At 41.1% G+C, this 13,874-nt stretch overlaps 1 protein-coding gene across 6 annotated transcripts in view; it reads right to left on the minus strand.

The window, feature by feature from the left end:
- LOC125901694 (band 4.1-like protein 3) overlaps nucleotides 1-13,874 on the minus strand; it is a 68,983-nt gene that overhangs the window by 40,412 nt on the left and 14,697 nt on the right. For 3 of the 6 annotated variants that reach the window (XM_049597525.1, XM_049597524.1, XM_049597526.1), the window contains exon 1: nucleotides 4,050-4,225. In XM_049597525.1, the coding sequence (XP_049453482.1) occupies nucleotides 4,050-4,214 (165 nt within the window). In that variant the 5' untranslated portion in view covers nucleotides 4,215-4,225. Of the gene's footprint in view, nucleotides 1-4,049; nucleotides 4,226-13,636; nucleotides 13,767-13,874 lie in introns of those variants that run through there. The other 3 variants (XM_049597523.1, XM_049597528.1, XM_049597527.1) reach the window with 2 other exon arrangements.

Raw genomic sequence — 13,874 nt, forward strand, 5'->3', positions numbered from 1 at the left:
CGATAATGGCAGAGCATCATCCATCATCCTGTGTGTGACACGATGAGGGCTGTAGATACATTTGAAGGGATACCTGTATGGATCCACTTAATAGGAAACCCCTTAAGTGATGTAAGAAAGTAAATCATACTTTCAGAACACAGCTCTAAGGAGGGGGATGTTAGCTGGTCTACCTCTTTGATACTGACTGAAATATCTCAACAAATACTGCAGGGATTGCCGTGACATTTTCTACAAATATTCATGCAGATGAGTTGTTATAACTTTGATAATCTGACTTGTCATCTAGCCCCATCATTGGGTCAACATTTCTATTTTTTTTTTGTCTTCTACATGATCAAAAACCTGCAAAACTAATGTCACTCCCATCAGCCTCAGTGCTACTTTGTGTTTAGTGCTGAGTAACAAATGTTAGCATGCTAACACGCGATGCTAATGGCAAATATAGTGAACATAATATGTGCTAAACATTCACAGTCATTTTGAGAATTTTAGCATTAAGCTCAAAGCACCAAGGCGATTTTGCCAATCCTAGGATAGTGGGGGAATGGCCTGCCTTACTCCGTCTCTCATTGGCCGACCCTTACATTCTTACCTTAACTCTAACCAATCCCACTCCTCTTGCCTAAACCTAACCAATCCAACCAACAAAAGCAACGAGTAAAAGCCAATCATGGGGAGCACAGGGCGAGTCGTTCCCTAGCTATTTTAGGATTCACAAATTTGCCTGCCCAAACACAGTATGGCTGTAGGTCTTGTTCAGACTGTCAGCCCAAGAGCCCAAATCGCTTTTATGCAATAACCAGATTGATTTTAGGAGGTCTGGATAGCAAAAAAACAAAAAAATAAAAAACAGAAGCCATTCAGTTTTTGCAAATCAGATTCAAACCACATTTAGAGATGGTTTGAAAGTTGATTCCAATTGGATTTCTACTGATGTGTCTTATTCCAGGAGGTCTGGCTGCTCAAATCATATTTCAAAATGTCTTTGAACACGACACAAGACGGTGGCGTCAAATTGAGAGTGCCGGAAGTGCTGAGCAGATACATGCTGCTACTAGCAGAGGGCAACAGTCCATGGACAGATGGCAAAATAAATTGATCATAGGGCAAAATGATGAACCTCCACTTCTCATGCTTCCCCGTTTGAAAACCACGTCAACAGCATTGCTTCGGAGTTACTCACGCCTACGTTGTTGCCACAGCAACTCATGCAGATAGATTGATAGCATGTCCAGATGCACACATCCAATCTGATTACTTGGGAATAACAGTGTGGACAGTCTGTCTTGCGGTTTAGGAAACACATCAGAATTGTCTGCAGTCCGACCACAGCCTGAGTCATGCTTTTGTTTTTGTGAACCAAACATAAAAAACATGATTAAAGGTGAAATGTCATCTCTCTTGTTACAGCTCCATAGTCATGCATAAGAGCAGCCAATATCAACTTGGTGTATGAGTAATTTCATATTCCAACATATATCTTGATGTCGCACATTCTCTGGAGACTAAATTGAAAGGTGATGGTAAATGAAACAACTACATAGTAATGTTTATTCAATCAGACAGTTCCCCCAGTACACGCAGTCGGGCAAAATCTCTCATGTTCACACATTTAAATAATCCCTAGGGTATGTACCATCATGTCGGCCAGCTCAAGTCATGCATGAGCAGCTCTGCTAACAAACATTTTTTTTTTCATTAAAATGTTAGAATTTTTTGCGACATTGCCCAGAACATTATGAATCTTTCCATCAGCTCGCCCTGCATCTGCTGCTCTCTCATTACAGCCCATTATGACTCACATGTCAACTTATGCTCTATTTCTCCTCCTCATCAAACACATCGAACATTTCCATACCTCAATTTTTCCACATCATGATAAAAGCCACAGTGCTGGGTCAGTGGGACTGTGAGCCTGAGCGTGCACAAATTGCATTTAAATGTTCAAACACGTGGCAGATTGTAAAAGGCAAAACATTTTTTAAAAAACAAATTTATGTCTGCCCCTCCACATCTAACTGTGGTGACTTCTAACCTTTTGACTCTTCCTGCCTAAAATCTCACATACATGTAAAAATAATAAGAGAGGACAACTCCACTCCAATGAGGTCTGAGAACCTTCACATACCGAACATCAGTCAAACATCCTACAACCTGTTTTGTTTGTTATTTTCTGCTCTCTAGGTTAAATCCATGGACAGACCAGTGGTGGTGTGGCTTCAAGCTACTGCATGTAATTCATACCGCCAACGATTTGGTCCTCTGCCACATGCTGAAGACCAAATCTGTTTGTACAGGTAGTTACACTGTCTTTCAACTAGTGAGTAAGGGAATAAGCAGGAATCTACTTCAAGTCTCAGACATTCCTCCTGCAGCACTGAAATTCAATCTGTAAAGTGATTAGATAGTGAGCTCAGGAGGTTGTTCGGGCCAAGCACTTAGTGTTCAGATAACATCAGTGGCTAGGTGGGATGTCTCAGACATGAAATGCACAGTCTGCAGGCTACACTCTTCTTCATCATAGAGCCCAATGCTTTTAAAAGACACTGAGCTGGAGGTTTTTCACTACTTCTACACAAGAATGTTACGAGACCTATCCAGTCCACAAGCCTGCAGTTGGATCATGGTTTTTGCTTTATTAAAAATAACAGCAAAGACTCATCAAATAGCAAGCAGCAGTCGTTTATGTGCCAAAGCAGTAGGAATTTTAAGATCAACTGTATTCCAAGAAAAACAAGCAATTTATTGCATTGCTTCACACAAGGTGAGCCAACTAAATAGATTTGGATATTAGGGTTATTTAAAATGGAGTCAACCATATCAGGCTTTCCCACAACAACCGAACTTTACTGACATTTAGTTATCTGTAAGACTGCAACTGATGATTATTAACATTATCTATTAATCTGTTACTTATGTTACTTAAGTGTTTAGTCTAAAAAATACATTTGAAGGGATACTGGTATTTGTCCACTTACAGTAATAGGAAACGCCTTAAAGGGACACTGATTTTCAACCAGCTCTACATTATAACAATGTGGCCAGTATGTGTGAATGCACTACAGTAAACTGTACTCCACTTCTGCTACCTTGCCAACACCTAAATCTCCCCCTGGTTATTATCACTATCTATTCATCTTTTAGTTATTGTTACAATTGTTTACACTAAAAAATGTTGGAAAATAGGAAAAACGGCTCATCACAAGTTCAAGAAGCCCAGAGTGACATCTTCAAATAACTTTTTTTGTCTGACCACTCGAAAACCCAAAGATATTCCGTTTGTAATGACATAAAACTAACATAAAAAGTAAATCTTCATATTTTTTGAGAAGCTGGAACAAGTAAATATTTTTTCTTGATTAATTATTTCAATGATTAATCGATTATAAAAACACTTTCTGTAACAGTCGCAGCCCTAGGAATCTGTCTTCATTTCACTGCCCTGAACCCGAGCTCTCAAACCATGAACCACTAAAAGCCATGAGGTTTTACTTCAGGAGCTGTATTTACTCATTCTTCCCACAGCTGTGTGAAGTTGTGTTTTCATCAGCACATCAGCTGATGTAATTCTGGGAATAAAAACCCCCACACTTTGTTGTGGAATTTTTCAATCTGTGTTTCACCACATTTCCAAAATTAAAGCACAGAGTGCTGACTGAGAGACAAGTTTACTTGTCAACAGATGCATCTGACGTGGGGCCATAAATGCCATTGAGAACACTGGGGTCATGTCGTCATTTATTTTGTTCATTTCCATTTTTCACACAAAGACACAATTCATTCAGGAGTGGGATGAATGGCGTGAATGTTTTTCTCAAATTGAAAGCTAGTCTAAGAGGGTATGTATGTGTTTACACTATAAAAACAACCTCAATTAAATTAATGAAGTGTTATTTTTTTAAAAAATGGTGAAATATGGAAAAGAATGTTAAAATGTGAATGAGTCTCACTACATTCAAGCTATCAGTGACAACTGAGTGGATCCTCCTTTGGAGAGCCAGCTCACACAGAAATGAAGGGTTAACTGTGGTTATGGAGAGGCTGACCTGTTCTCTCCTGGCCGGGGTGCTGTGTCCAGCGGCGGCGGGAAGCTGCTCCGGCTGGTTCTGAGGCGAGGCGGGTTCGGCTGCTGCTTTAGCTTTCCCCTTCTCTGTCTCCTTGTTCTCCTGCGGCTGCTTGGCCTCCGAGTCTGCGCCTGATTCAGTTGTCATGGTAAATCATGCTGGAGTGGGGAAAAGAGGAGGGTAAAGGAGAAAAACTGGATGAGTCAGCTGACTTGTTATGAATTGATCTACTGTCGCTGTATAACGATAAGCTCCTCTCTGATGCAAATGCAGAGATGTGGGTATTGTTTGATAGCGGAATAAAAACTGAAATTAATGTGAGTGGCTTAGGTGCACTCAAGTCCCATTCTCAACAGCCTCAGGAGTGTCAGCAGCTGATAATGCAAAGTGCTTAGACTGCTGGTGCCCTGACATCAACAATTTCTAAAATATATTGCATGTCTTTTCACATAAATTGGCTCAAAACACTCTCACCAAGGGCTGCAACTCAGGAACATTCTCATTATCAATTTTCTCTATTAATCGTTTGGCCTGAGTAAAACATGAACAATTTTCCCTGATTGCAAGATTACGTCTTATTTTGTCCAAACGCCAAAGGATATTTAGTTAACGATGATATAAAACAAAGAAAAGCAGCAAATGCTCACACTAGACAATCAGCAACCAGAGAATATTCAGCATTTTTATTTTTAAAAATGACCTAAACCATTATTAAAATACACTATTTTTCTGTTGGACTAACAGATTAAATAATTCAATTAAAGTAACAAAAGAAAAGTTCTACATAAAAATAATAAGAATGGCATTTGCCTCAGTGTTGCACAATTTCTTTCGCGCCCCTCCACAGTTTCTCTGGAGAGTATTTACACACAACCATCCAAAGTATTTGAACTGCACCACGACACGACTTTCATAGTATGACCTTCTCCCTCTGTGAATAGCAGCAGACCAGCGACAGATGCTGTCCCAAGGGCCTAAAACTGGGTAACGAGAGGAAACATCTAATGGCCAGTTTTGCCAAACAGAGATGACAGATAGGACAGATCGCACTGGGGGCCCCTGTGCTTGCTAACCACAGCCACAGGGTTTTGACATTGGGATGTGGGGTTTGGAGGGCGTGTGTGCGGGACAGCACTCTGGGCTGCAGGGAGTCTGGGGTTTGTAGTATGGATGCCTGTCATTCTGATGTTGGCTTGCTTCTCCCTGAGCTCTATTTATAGGGCCGTGTTTACTCCGGGCTGGGAGGATTCAGGGGAAGGAGGATCTCTGACTTGCAGCCGGGGACAACACAGCAGCCTCTGGATCAACAGAGCAACACTGTGGGCTGAGGTGATCCCCAAAGCTGTTGACATGCTGAATTAAAACTGCGACAACTACAATGGAGGGCTATGGCTCTAAAAACACAAACGAACACAAAAAGAAAACCACTTCATACTTATTATTTTTGAAAACACCACAGAGAAGAATTCACTTCTGGGGGGGTCAGATATTTTACAATTTGTAATACGAAACCCACCTCAGTCAGAAAACTTCAAATATTCTTGAGAACTTTTTCGAGGACTAAATTTGGCCCACATGCCTTACTTCACGTGTCCTGCTGTGAACAGCACTGGCAGGCACATAACTGGATTTATTAACAGCTGGAGTCCGTGCCCTCATCATGCCTCTGTGTTGTTTTGTTCCCCTTACACTCTGTGACAGATGCATTGCTTCAAAACACTTTGAGCTGAACTGAAAGGACTGTGCTGTCTCAGATTAAAGTGTCATGAGTCTTGAGTGTTGGCGTGAGACTCCACAAACAAGAATAACATCTTGATTCAATGTAATTTGGTGTAAGAATGATACAGTTCTTAAGTCGGGAATTTTGTTTTTGAAGGCCAAAGGGTAATTCAACTTCGCTAATGAGCAGTGGCTTGAATCCCTATGGAATCACTTAAAATCGGATTACAATATAAAGCCAAATTAAGCTTTGCCAAGTAACAAAAACCACCTCATAGCAGAGAGTTGTTGGTGTTTAAATGGATCAGAATAATGTTGGACTTGGAAATGATATGCTATTTCTGTATTTCTGCCAATGCTTTCATAGAAGTCAGGAGGATCAAGGGTCACTGAACGCAACATGCTGATGAAAGTCTTTCTAATGCTTGACGTCAAGAACTACAGGTGCTATAAAAAAGGCCATAAATATTACCAAATCCTGATAATGGGTTCAAGTAGTGGAAATGTGAATGAAGTGATGAAGTCACAAGATCCAATGGCTTTAAAAAGATTATGTTTTCCAAGTGAGAATGACGACCGCTAAAAGACTGATAAGGCAAACTCAATCAGAGTCCTTTCAAAACCTCTCTGCTACTTTGTTGTGTCATGTGTGGCAGAGTTGAGAAGTGGCTCAGTGATCAGCTGACAGATGATGGCTGCACAGCTAACCTTTGCTTCCCTTAACCCCCCGTATGAAACAGGAACTATGTTAGGAGGGGAGGAAAGGAACATCTTAGCACCATAGAAATGGAGGAAGAATACGTTCAGTCACTGGTGACAGGCACTCTTCACAGGGCCACACAACAGCTCACACAGTAGCCTTGTGTGTGGCCCTCACCATGGACTGGCACATACATTATGCATTCAGAAAGCTGTATTCACAACTCATTTAGTGCCCTGGATTACTGCTGGTATACAGGAGCAGCTGATGGCTGCACCAATATAGCCTTATCATATTGACTATAAGATTCAGCTGAAGACAAAGTCTTTCAAATACAATCATCCGTCACACTTTCAAATTAATAAACAGGCTTTGCGGCTCCACTGCAGAATAATCTTACGTAACAGAGATTCAACCTCTCAGGTCATGAAAGCGTTTACATGTGCTGTCAGAGAGAGCTAGTGTTTGTTTCTGTGTTCCTACAAAATTCCATGCTCCTCCAGATGCAAATTTCCAGACTTGTTAGAATTTTCAGACCATATTTGACACCCAAGCTCAAGAGTCAGCCCTCTGAAAACTGTGGCTGTTCAGTCCACACCTCTATGCAGAAAGTTGGACGATGTTTCACTGTCAGCATCTCTGCCCAAATGCTTGTATTATTTTCCCTTAAAATATTTAATATATAATATTATATTATTGGCCCCTGACTGACTAAAATCAAATTCCATACTTTTCCATTCAGCATAGGAACCTTGTTGATAAGTTTTACCAGGGCAATCCTCACAGACACACAGGAAGACTTATAAAATCCGAATAATTTCAAATCCTTTCTAGGATTTACCTCTTAATATTTGCACGTAACTAAAGGCTAAAATAATGACAACTCAAAGATGTCTAATCATCTTCTGTTGGCTGAGAACGCAGACAACAGTTTTAGTGGGAGCCTAATTGATGTTCACAACCTGTTCCTTTAACCTAAAAACAAAACACTGATATCTGTATATTTCCCACTGCTCTTTGCTAATAAAAATAGTGAGAGGAGAACACAGGTTTAAGAAGAGATTCGTTAGCTAATAGGGGTATTTTGTCGACCAGGAACCAGCTCCAAAATGGAACCAGCTAATGTGGCCCATCCCTAACAGAAAGTCATGCATTTGTTTCTTGCAACAGTAAATCCAAGGAATTGATAAACAGAGGAAATGGGCACTTGGCATGAACAGTGACAGCAAATAAAGACAAGAGAATGCTGAGGAACTCAACGCTGGCCTACAGAAAATGCAAAACACTACAAACATGTCGTCAAATTGATCTCCCACTACACCACATTAAACACTGCCTTTCCCTCCACCATCACCTGATGGAGAGAGACACTTATTGATGTGACTTCTAAGGAGGGACAAGCAGGGAAAACCATCCATCTACTTGTCTTCCTCCAGAAACAAATATTCTTCAGAAGAACAATGACATCATTAATGCTCCGCGCCCATTTCTTTTTTCCGATATAAATCAAAGTAACCCACAGTTAATCAAACCTGCAGTCCACCGTAAAACAAACCAATTTAATCAGAATCACATTCAGACAGACTGATGAGACAACCCACTGCAGTGGATATTCATGTCCGAGCTAAAAGCTCAGCGGAGGTTTATCAGTATGTAGCTACATTACATAATTGATCACTGACACTAAATGCCCCGTGCATGCAAACTCCCATTTTAAAAGCTCCATTTGTGATTGTAATGCATGCTGTTGGAAAGTGGCCTGAACACACACACACACACACACACACACACACACACACACACACACACACACACACACACACACTCATGGGAGGATGAGGGACTGCCATCTGTGCTGAGTGCCATTAGCCGGAGTACACCACAGCTGGGCCCATCCCTGTCACCCCTGCCCCCACACCCATAACCCCCCGGGGGCTTATGGAGGTTACATGGAGGGGAATGGCTGGCGTTTTTTGACACGTCAAGGCCCATCCCGAGTGGGCATGCAGTATATGATGTGACCCTTCTACATGGCTGTAGGGCTGACAGCTGTCACACACACTTACAAACCCAGCTACTGTAACGGGATACCATGTAGCTGGTCTGGCCACTCAACTAAGGCACCTCTGCTGTGGGGTAACAGATCCCCAAAGTACTTTATACCGTCCTGACTTCAAAACAACAAACACAATTATTGATAGGTCTTATCATGAATGGGACGTTCTATCGGAGACAAACCATGTCCAGTTCCAATATTTGTTGTTGTTTAGTATTTACATTAGATCTGAGGCCCTCCGTAAATATTTCTGACTGCAGTGACTATAATAGATGCAACACTAGATTCAGCTCGGCATGCTCTGAGTGCCACTGTTAATGCCAACTACTACTGAGAAGTTCTACTGTCACAATAACAGAAGCTGGTATTAGTTTTGAGAGGACACTTTTTGTATAATATGATACATTCGATAGAGCTGCGATGATTAGTTTATGAATCGATTAATCAGCAACAGTTTAGATAATCAAAAAAATCGTATTTTTCAATTAAAAAACTGATTAATTTTAATGGTTCCAGAAACTCCAAGTTAGGATTTACTTCTTTCTCGCCTTACAATGTAGTAAATTTAATCTCTCTTCAACTGATGGTCAATCAAAACAAGATATCACTGTGGACTTAAGGAAACTGTGATGGACGTTTTCACTGTTTTATGACAAACACAGGTGAAAGACTACTTGATTAATCAGGACAATAACCACTAGATTAATCAACACTGAAAATAATCTCTAATTGCAGCCTTTCAATTAATTTGAAGAGTAAAACAAGAACGACTAGGTAGAGCTAAAATTGACTTGGACTGGGCAGCAGAAGAGGTGCCAACAGCAGGGCACCGGCCAAAACGTCTTTACCTGATTCAGAGCACCTAAACTGGGGCAAGATGCATAAACACTGTGTCTGAATAAACAGCATGCTTTTTCCCACAAATACACAGGTATTCACAAAGGAAGAATATGAGGTGAGAATGTGCACACTTCAAATGTTCTTCAGACTAGGTGTACACACGGTTTTAGCAGAGATATCTGTACTTTCATTTCACTGTGAATAGTCATTTAATGTTATCCTGTGAAGCACTTTATAGAGTCAAGTTTCAACATCAACCGTCTTAATGAATCACTGATCATCCTTCTTAAGTTTAATAATCACTGTGATTGAAATTTTACAGCAATGATGGTTTGCAGGAATGTGATATATTATCGGTGCGGACACTACAAACCGCCACAACTGTGCTTAAATACAGCTGCTCTGGCACTGTTGGAGAACCTTACAGATGTGTCACAGTAGGTGAAACGGATCTTTCTTTACCGTATTTCTCATTGACAAGTCTAATGAGTGGTGGAGGGGCACAAGTATCGATTCGCAAATGGATGTTTACTGGCATTTCTACGTCCAGTTATGGCAAACAGTGGGTGTGAACGTTAGGCAGAATCAGGCGTACGCACAACTTTATAAATCTGACTAAGAGAATATGTACACACAGTTTTAGTCATGAATCTACAGAGTTTAATGCACCTGACCCTGGTGTCACAAGCAACATGAAGAACTAATTGTAAGTCTGACACTCTAGTGAGACTCCTTTTCAGTAACATTAAACATTAACAAGTAATTGGCGCAGCTAACAAGCTACAAGATAATGAAAGAATTTTTGACCACAAGTTGATTTTTGCTCATGCAACAAAATGCTTCTCACAGTAACATTTAACAGCTTCGCACAGTTCATTCCTGCCCTTAACAATCAGGAAATATAAACAACTGAGATCTGTTCTCTGCCTCGGTGGGTTGAGCCAGAACATTCCCCGGCTCTGGTGCAGCACAGACTAAGTGTAGAGAGTTCTGGCAACTAATATTTCATTTACAGCGCCAACAAACACAGTCAACCAATCAATAAAAATTCCCACCAGGCAACAAAAATTAAGGTAACATCAGCGACTCAGCAAAACATCTTAAGATTTGTTCTAAATTGTGACATTGGTTTTTGTTTTCTCATCATTGAAGCAGTGGGGGGGATAAAGACATATTTTGCACATATAGTTTATTTTAGAGAGGTGCTGATTCATGTTTAAGGCAATCTTTAAGACTGTGGTTTGTGTTGCTGCTGATCTGTTTAGCATTATACAGAGAGGTGTTCCTGTTATTTAGCCTGCCCTCACTGATATGAATGGTGTGGACAAAGTAATAGAAACACCTGACCTGTCAGTAAAACACAATAAAATTCATAAAACTGTCATTAAGTTGAAACGACAGCTCTCTAAAACAGTTTCCACATAAACCGAACCTTATAATTTTCTTGAAGGTTGGTTTTATTGCATGACTGCTCTTGTATTAGACTGCATTAGCTTTAGCCAGGTGTACCTAATAAACTGGCGACTGAGTCTATGAATCATGCATGTCATCTACTGTTAAAATGGAGATTCTTTTTTGAGACATCCATAAAAATTCTCTCTCTTTGCACATCTGATATTTTAATTCAGCAGCCATTTCAGGGGCTTCTTATCCAGTCCTTATTAATGTTCAAAAAATCTTTTAGTTGAGCCCTTAAAGACTCAACGGGACAAGACACTCCACAGCTCAACAGCAGAAATAGGGAGAGGCAGCCTGGTCGGATGAAGGTGACTCCAAGCTGGGAGCATTTTTGCTGAGGAGACCATAAATCCTGTCGGCTTGCTGCGTTTACATTCTTAGCATTACTGTCACTAGCAGTAAGGCACTCCGGGATACAACGGACAGACCAGCTAACTTATTGTTATCTAAACTTGACCATGTGTGTCAGTGCGTCTGTGTCGCTGTGGCACAAACATCACCAATGAGTCTGACAGGGTAAACACCCTAAATACATGCACGTTGGAGTTAGCAGCACTCAGTCTAGCTGCACAGCTCCTTTGACAAAGAGAAAATCCCCTGTTAATGTAAAAGATTAGAACCAAATCTCAGTAGCTTGATGAGGAGCTAATAACTTCTTACACTGTGGCTGAGACGGCCAATAAGGATTAAGCATTTTACAAGATTTGCAGCTATAGATAATCAGATGTGACTTGATTACCTTTAATGTCTGTTAAAATGGGTTGTTGACATCAGCTGGGACAAGTCTGCACCACATTCAGCTTTATAGTTTATTTTTGGACAGTGTATGCTCATTGGGAAATACTCCAGCTTGCCTCGCTGGAGGGATAAATACTTGTGAAACAGGGCGGCAATTAATGGCTATCCAAATTTCCCAGAGCCCAAGTTGACATAATTAACATGCTTGTTTTGCCAAACCAGCAGTCCAGAGTCAAAGATATTAAGTTTAATATCACAGAAGACAAAGAACAGCAGATATTTTAGAAGCAAGAACTAATCAATTTAACTTTTTTGCTTAAAACAATTAACAGAGTCTAAAAATAGTTGATTAAATTTCTGTTGATCTACTAATAGATTCATTTTCTTATCCTTTCACCTCCATATTGTATACTTTGGGGCCTACTGTGCCATGCAAAAAGCAGTCCCAGCTTAAATGGATGGCATAATGACTCAAATTACTTGTAGATAAAATATTTGTACAAAATCGAATCATCCTTGTCGATCTTTTACAGACTAAACTAACTAAAAACAGGCCGCTGCTGATTGCTTTTTACATGAACCGATTGCGTCATTGGCCATTTCCATTATCAGCAACTATCAGCATCTACTGATTATTCTCACAATACATTAATTAATAATTTAGCCGACAACATGACAGAAAACAGTCAAAAGGCCTGTGGCTGTATCGTCAATAAGATGCTTGTTTCCTCCGAGGTGCAGTCACCCTTGTTGACCTTTAACAGACGAAAACAATGAAAAGAGGCTGTTGCTGTTTACCTTTACACGACCCCATTGTGTCTCTGTGCTGATCAGAAGTACGCTCACTGTGAGCTAATCATATCATTTGTAGTTTTTGCTTACCCAGGGACCACTGATGCAAATCAGCTGCTGGCTAACTCTGGTGCAATTACATTGGAGTGTGTGCTGTCTCTGCAAAAATAAACAATTAATCTAGAAAGGGACGAGGAGGGAGGGTGTTGGAGAAATGTTGAAGCAGTCTGAGACAAATGGGATGTAGGAATAAAGCTGATTTGAACTGACATGGTGGTTTAAAGTGGTGTAAAGCCACACGATTCCTGCAGAATTTGGGATTTGCAGATAGATGTTGAAGTTCATACAAAATACTAAAGGAGGTCAGCAGTTTCTTTTAATAGATGTGAGACAGAAGGACAAATATATTAATATTGCAACACAGTGTCATCAGGTTAAAGTATATTCAGGCTACACTCCCAATGAATGAAGTATGAAAGAGTGCAAACAAGGCCCAAGCCTTTCAAAGCTACTGCAACAACAGCTTACTGTGCATCTTAATGAAATTGTCTAGTCAGACTCCGGCCATTGCACTCCGTGCTTACAAGGATGTGAGGATGCTAAAAGAGGATCCAGCCCGTGTCATCCTGCCCCTAACCACGCCTACCGCACTGCAGATCAAAAACACCCAACTATGTCGTCCTAGCCGCCGACAATTGACCAGTTTTAATCCATTAACTGTCCCCAAATGTTATCGTGTGTGCCAGTGACTCAGCGCTGCCCTTCACTGATGTAAAACACGGGGGTTTAAGGTTAGAAAAGCATCCCTGTGTTTCTATTTCCACCCATTTCCCCCACTTTGTGCCTCGACACTGGAGCACGTTAGCCTACTGTACCTCAGGCGGCTTGTTGCTTTGATATAACCGACTTTCAGCCCCCAGTAACGGCCGCAGCAGGCAGCCCATTCAGCAAAACACCCAACATGTCGCTACAATGCTCCGCACCGAGACTACAATGCAGAACAGCGGGGTTAAAAGCTTATACCCGGTGTTTCTGACACGGTTAGCCACGTCCACTCCACTTTTCCGTCTGACTGAATACAGCAGAAGTGTATTTTAATGTTAATCATCTGTCAGCGGCCGCGGGTGTTGTGGTCAGAGACAGCGAAAATAGCAAAAAAGGGAAATAATACAGAGGAGTGAACAAAGCGGGAGGCGTGCATCTCTTGTAGGACAGCCTGAGTGTAAGATTAGAGGAGAAAAGCAGCAAAAGAAAAGGTTTTATTACCAGGTAGACCGTCCCTCGTTCAGCTGGTTATGCGAGTTGCATTCGTAGTGGGCTTGTGTTTCCTGACAGCGGTGCTACTCTGCTGCAGTTCCCCCTCTCCACCAGCCTATCACACTCCACTATGCAGCTGAGAGTAGAATTGTGGGATATCAGGACAGCCGGGGCATTATTTCAGCAGCACACCCCCCAGCACATACACACTTAGACACACACACACACACACACACACACAGCATGG

The sequence above is a fragment of the Epinephelus fuscoguttatus genome, linkage group LG15, assembly GCF_011397635.1.
Source record: "Epinephelus fuscoguttatus linkage group LG15, E.fuscoguttatus.final_Chr_v1".
NCBI classification, from domain to species: Eukaryota; Metazoa; Chordata; class Actinopteri; order Perciformes; family Serranidae; genus Epinephelus; species Epinephelus fuscoguttatus.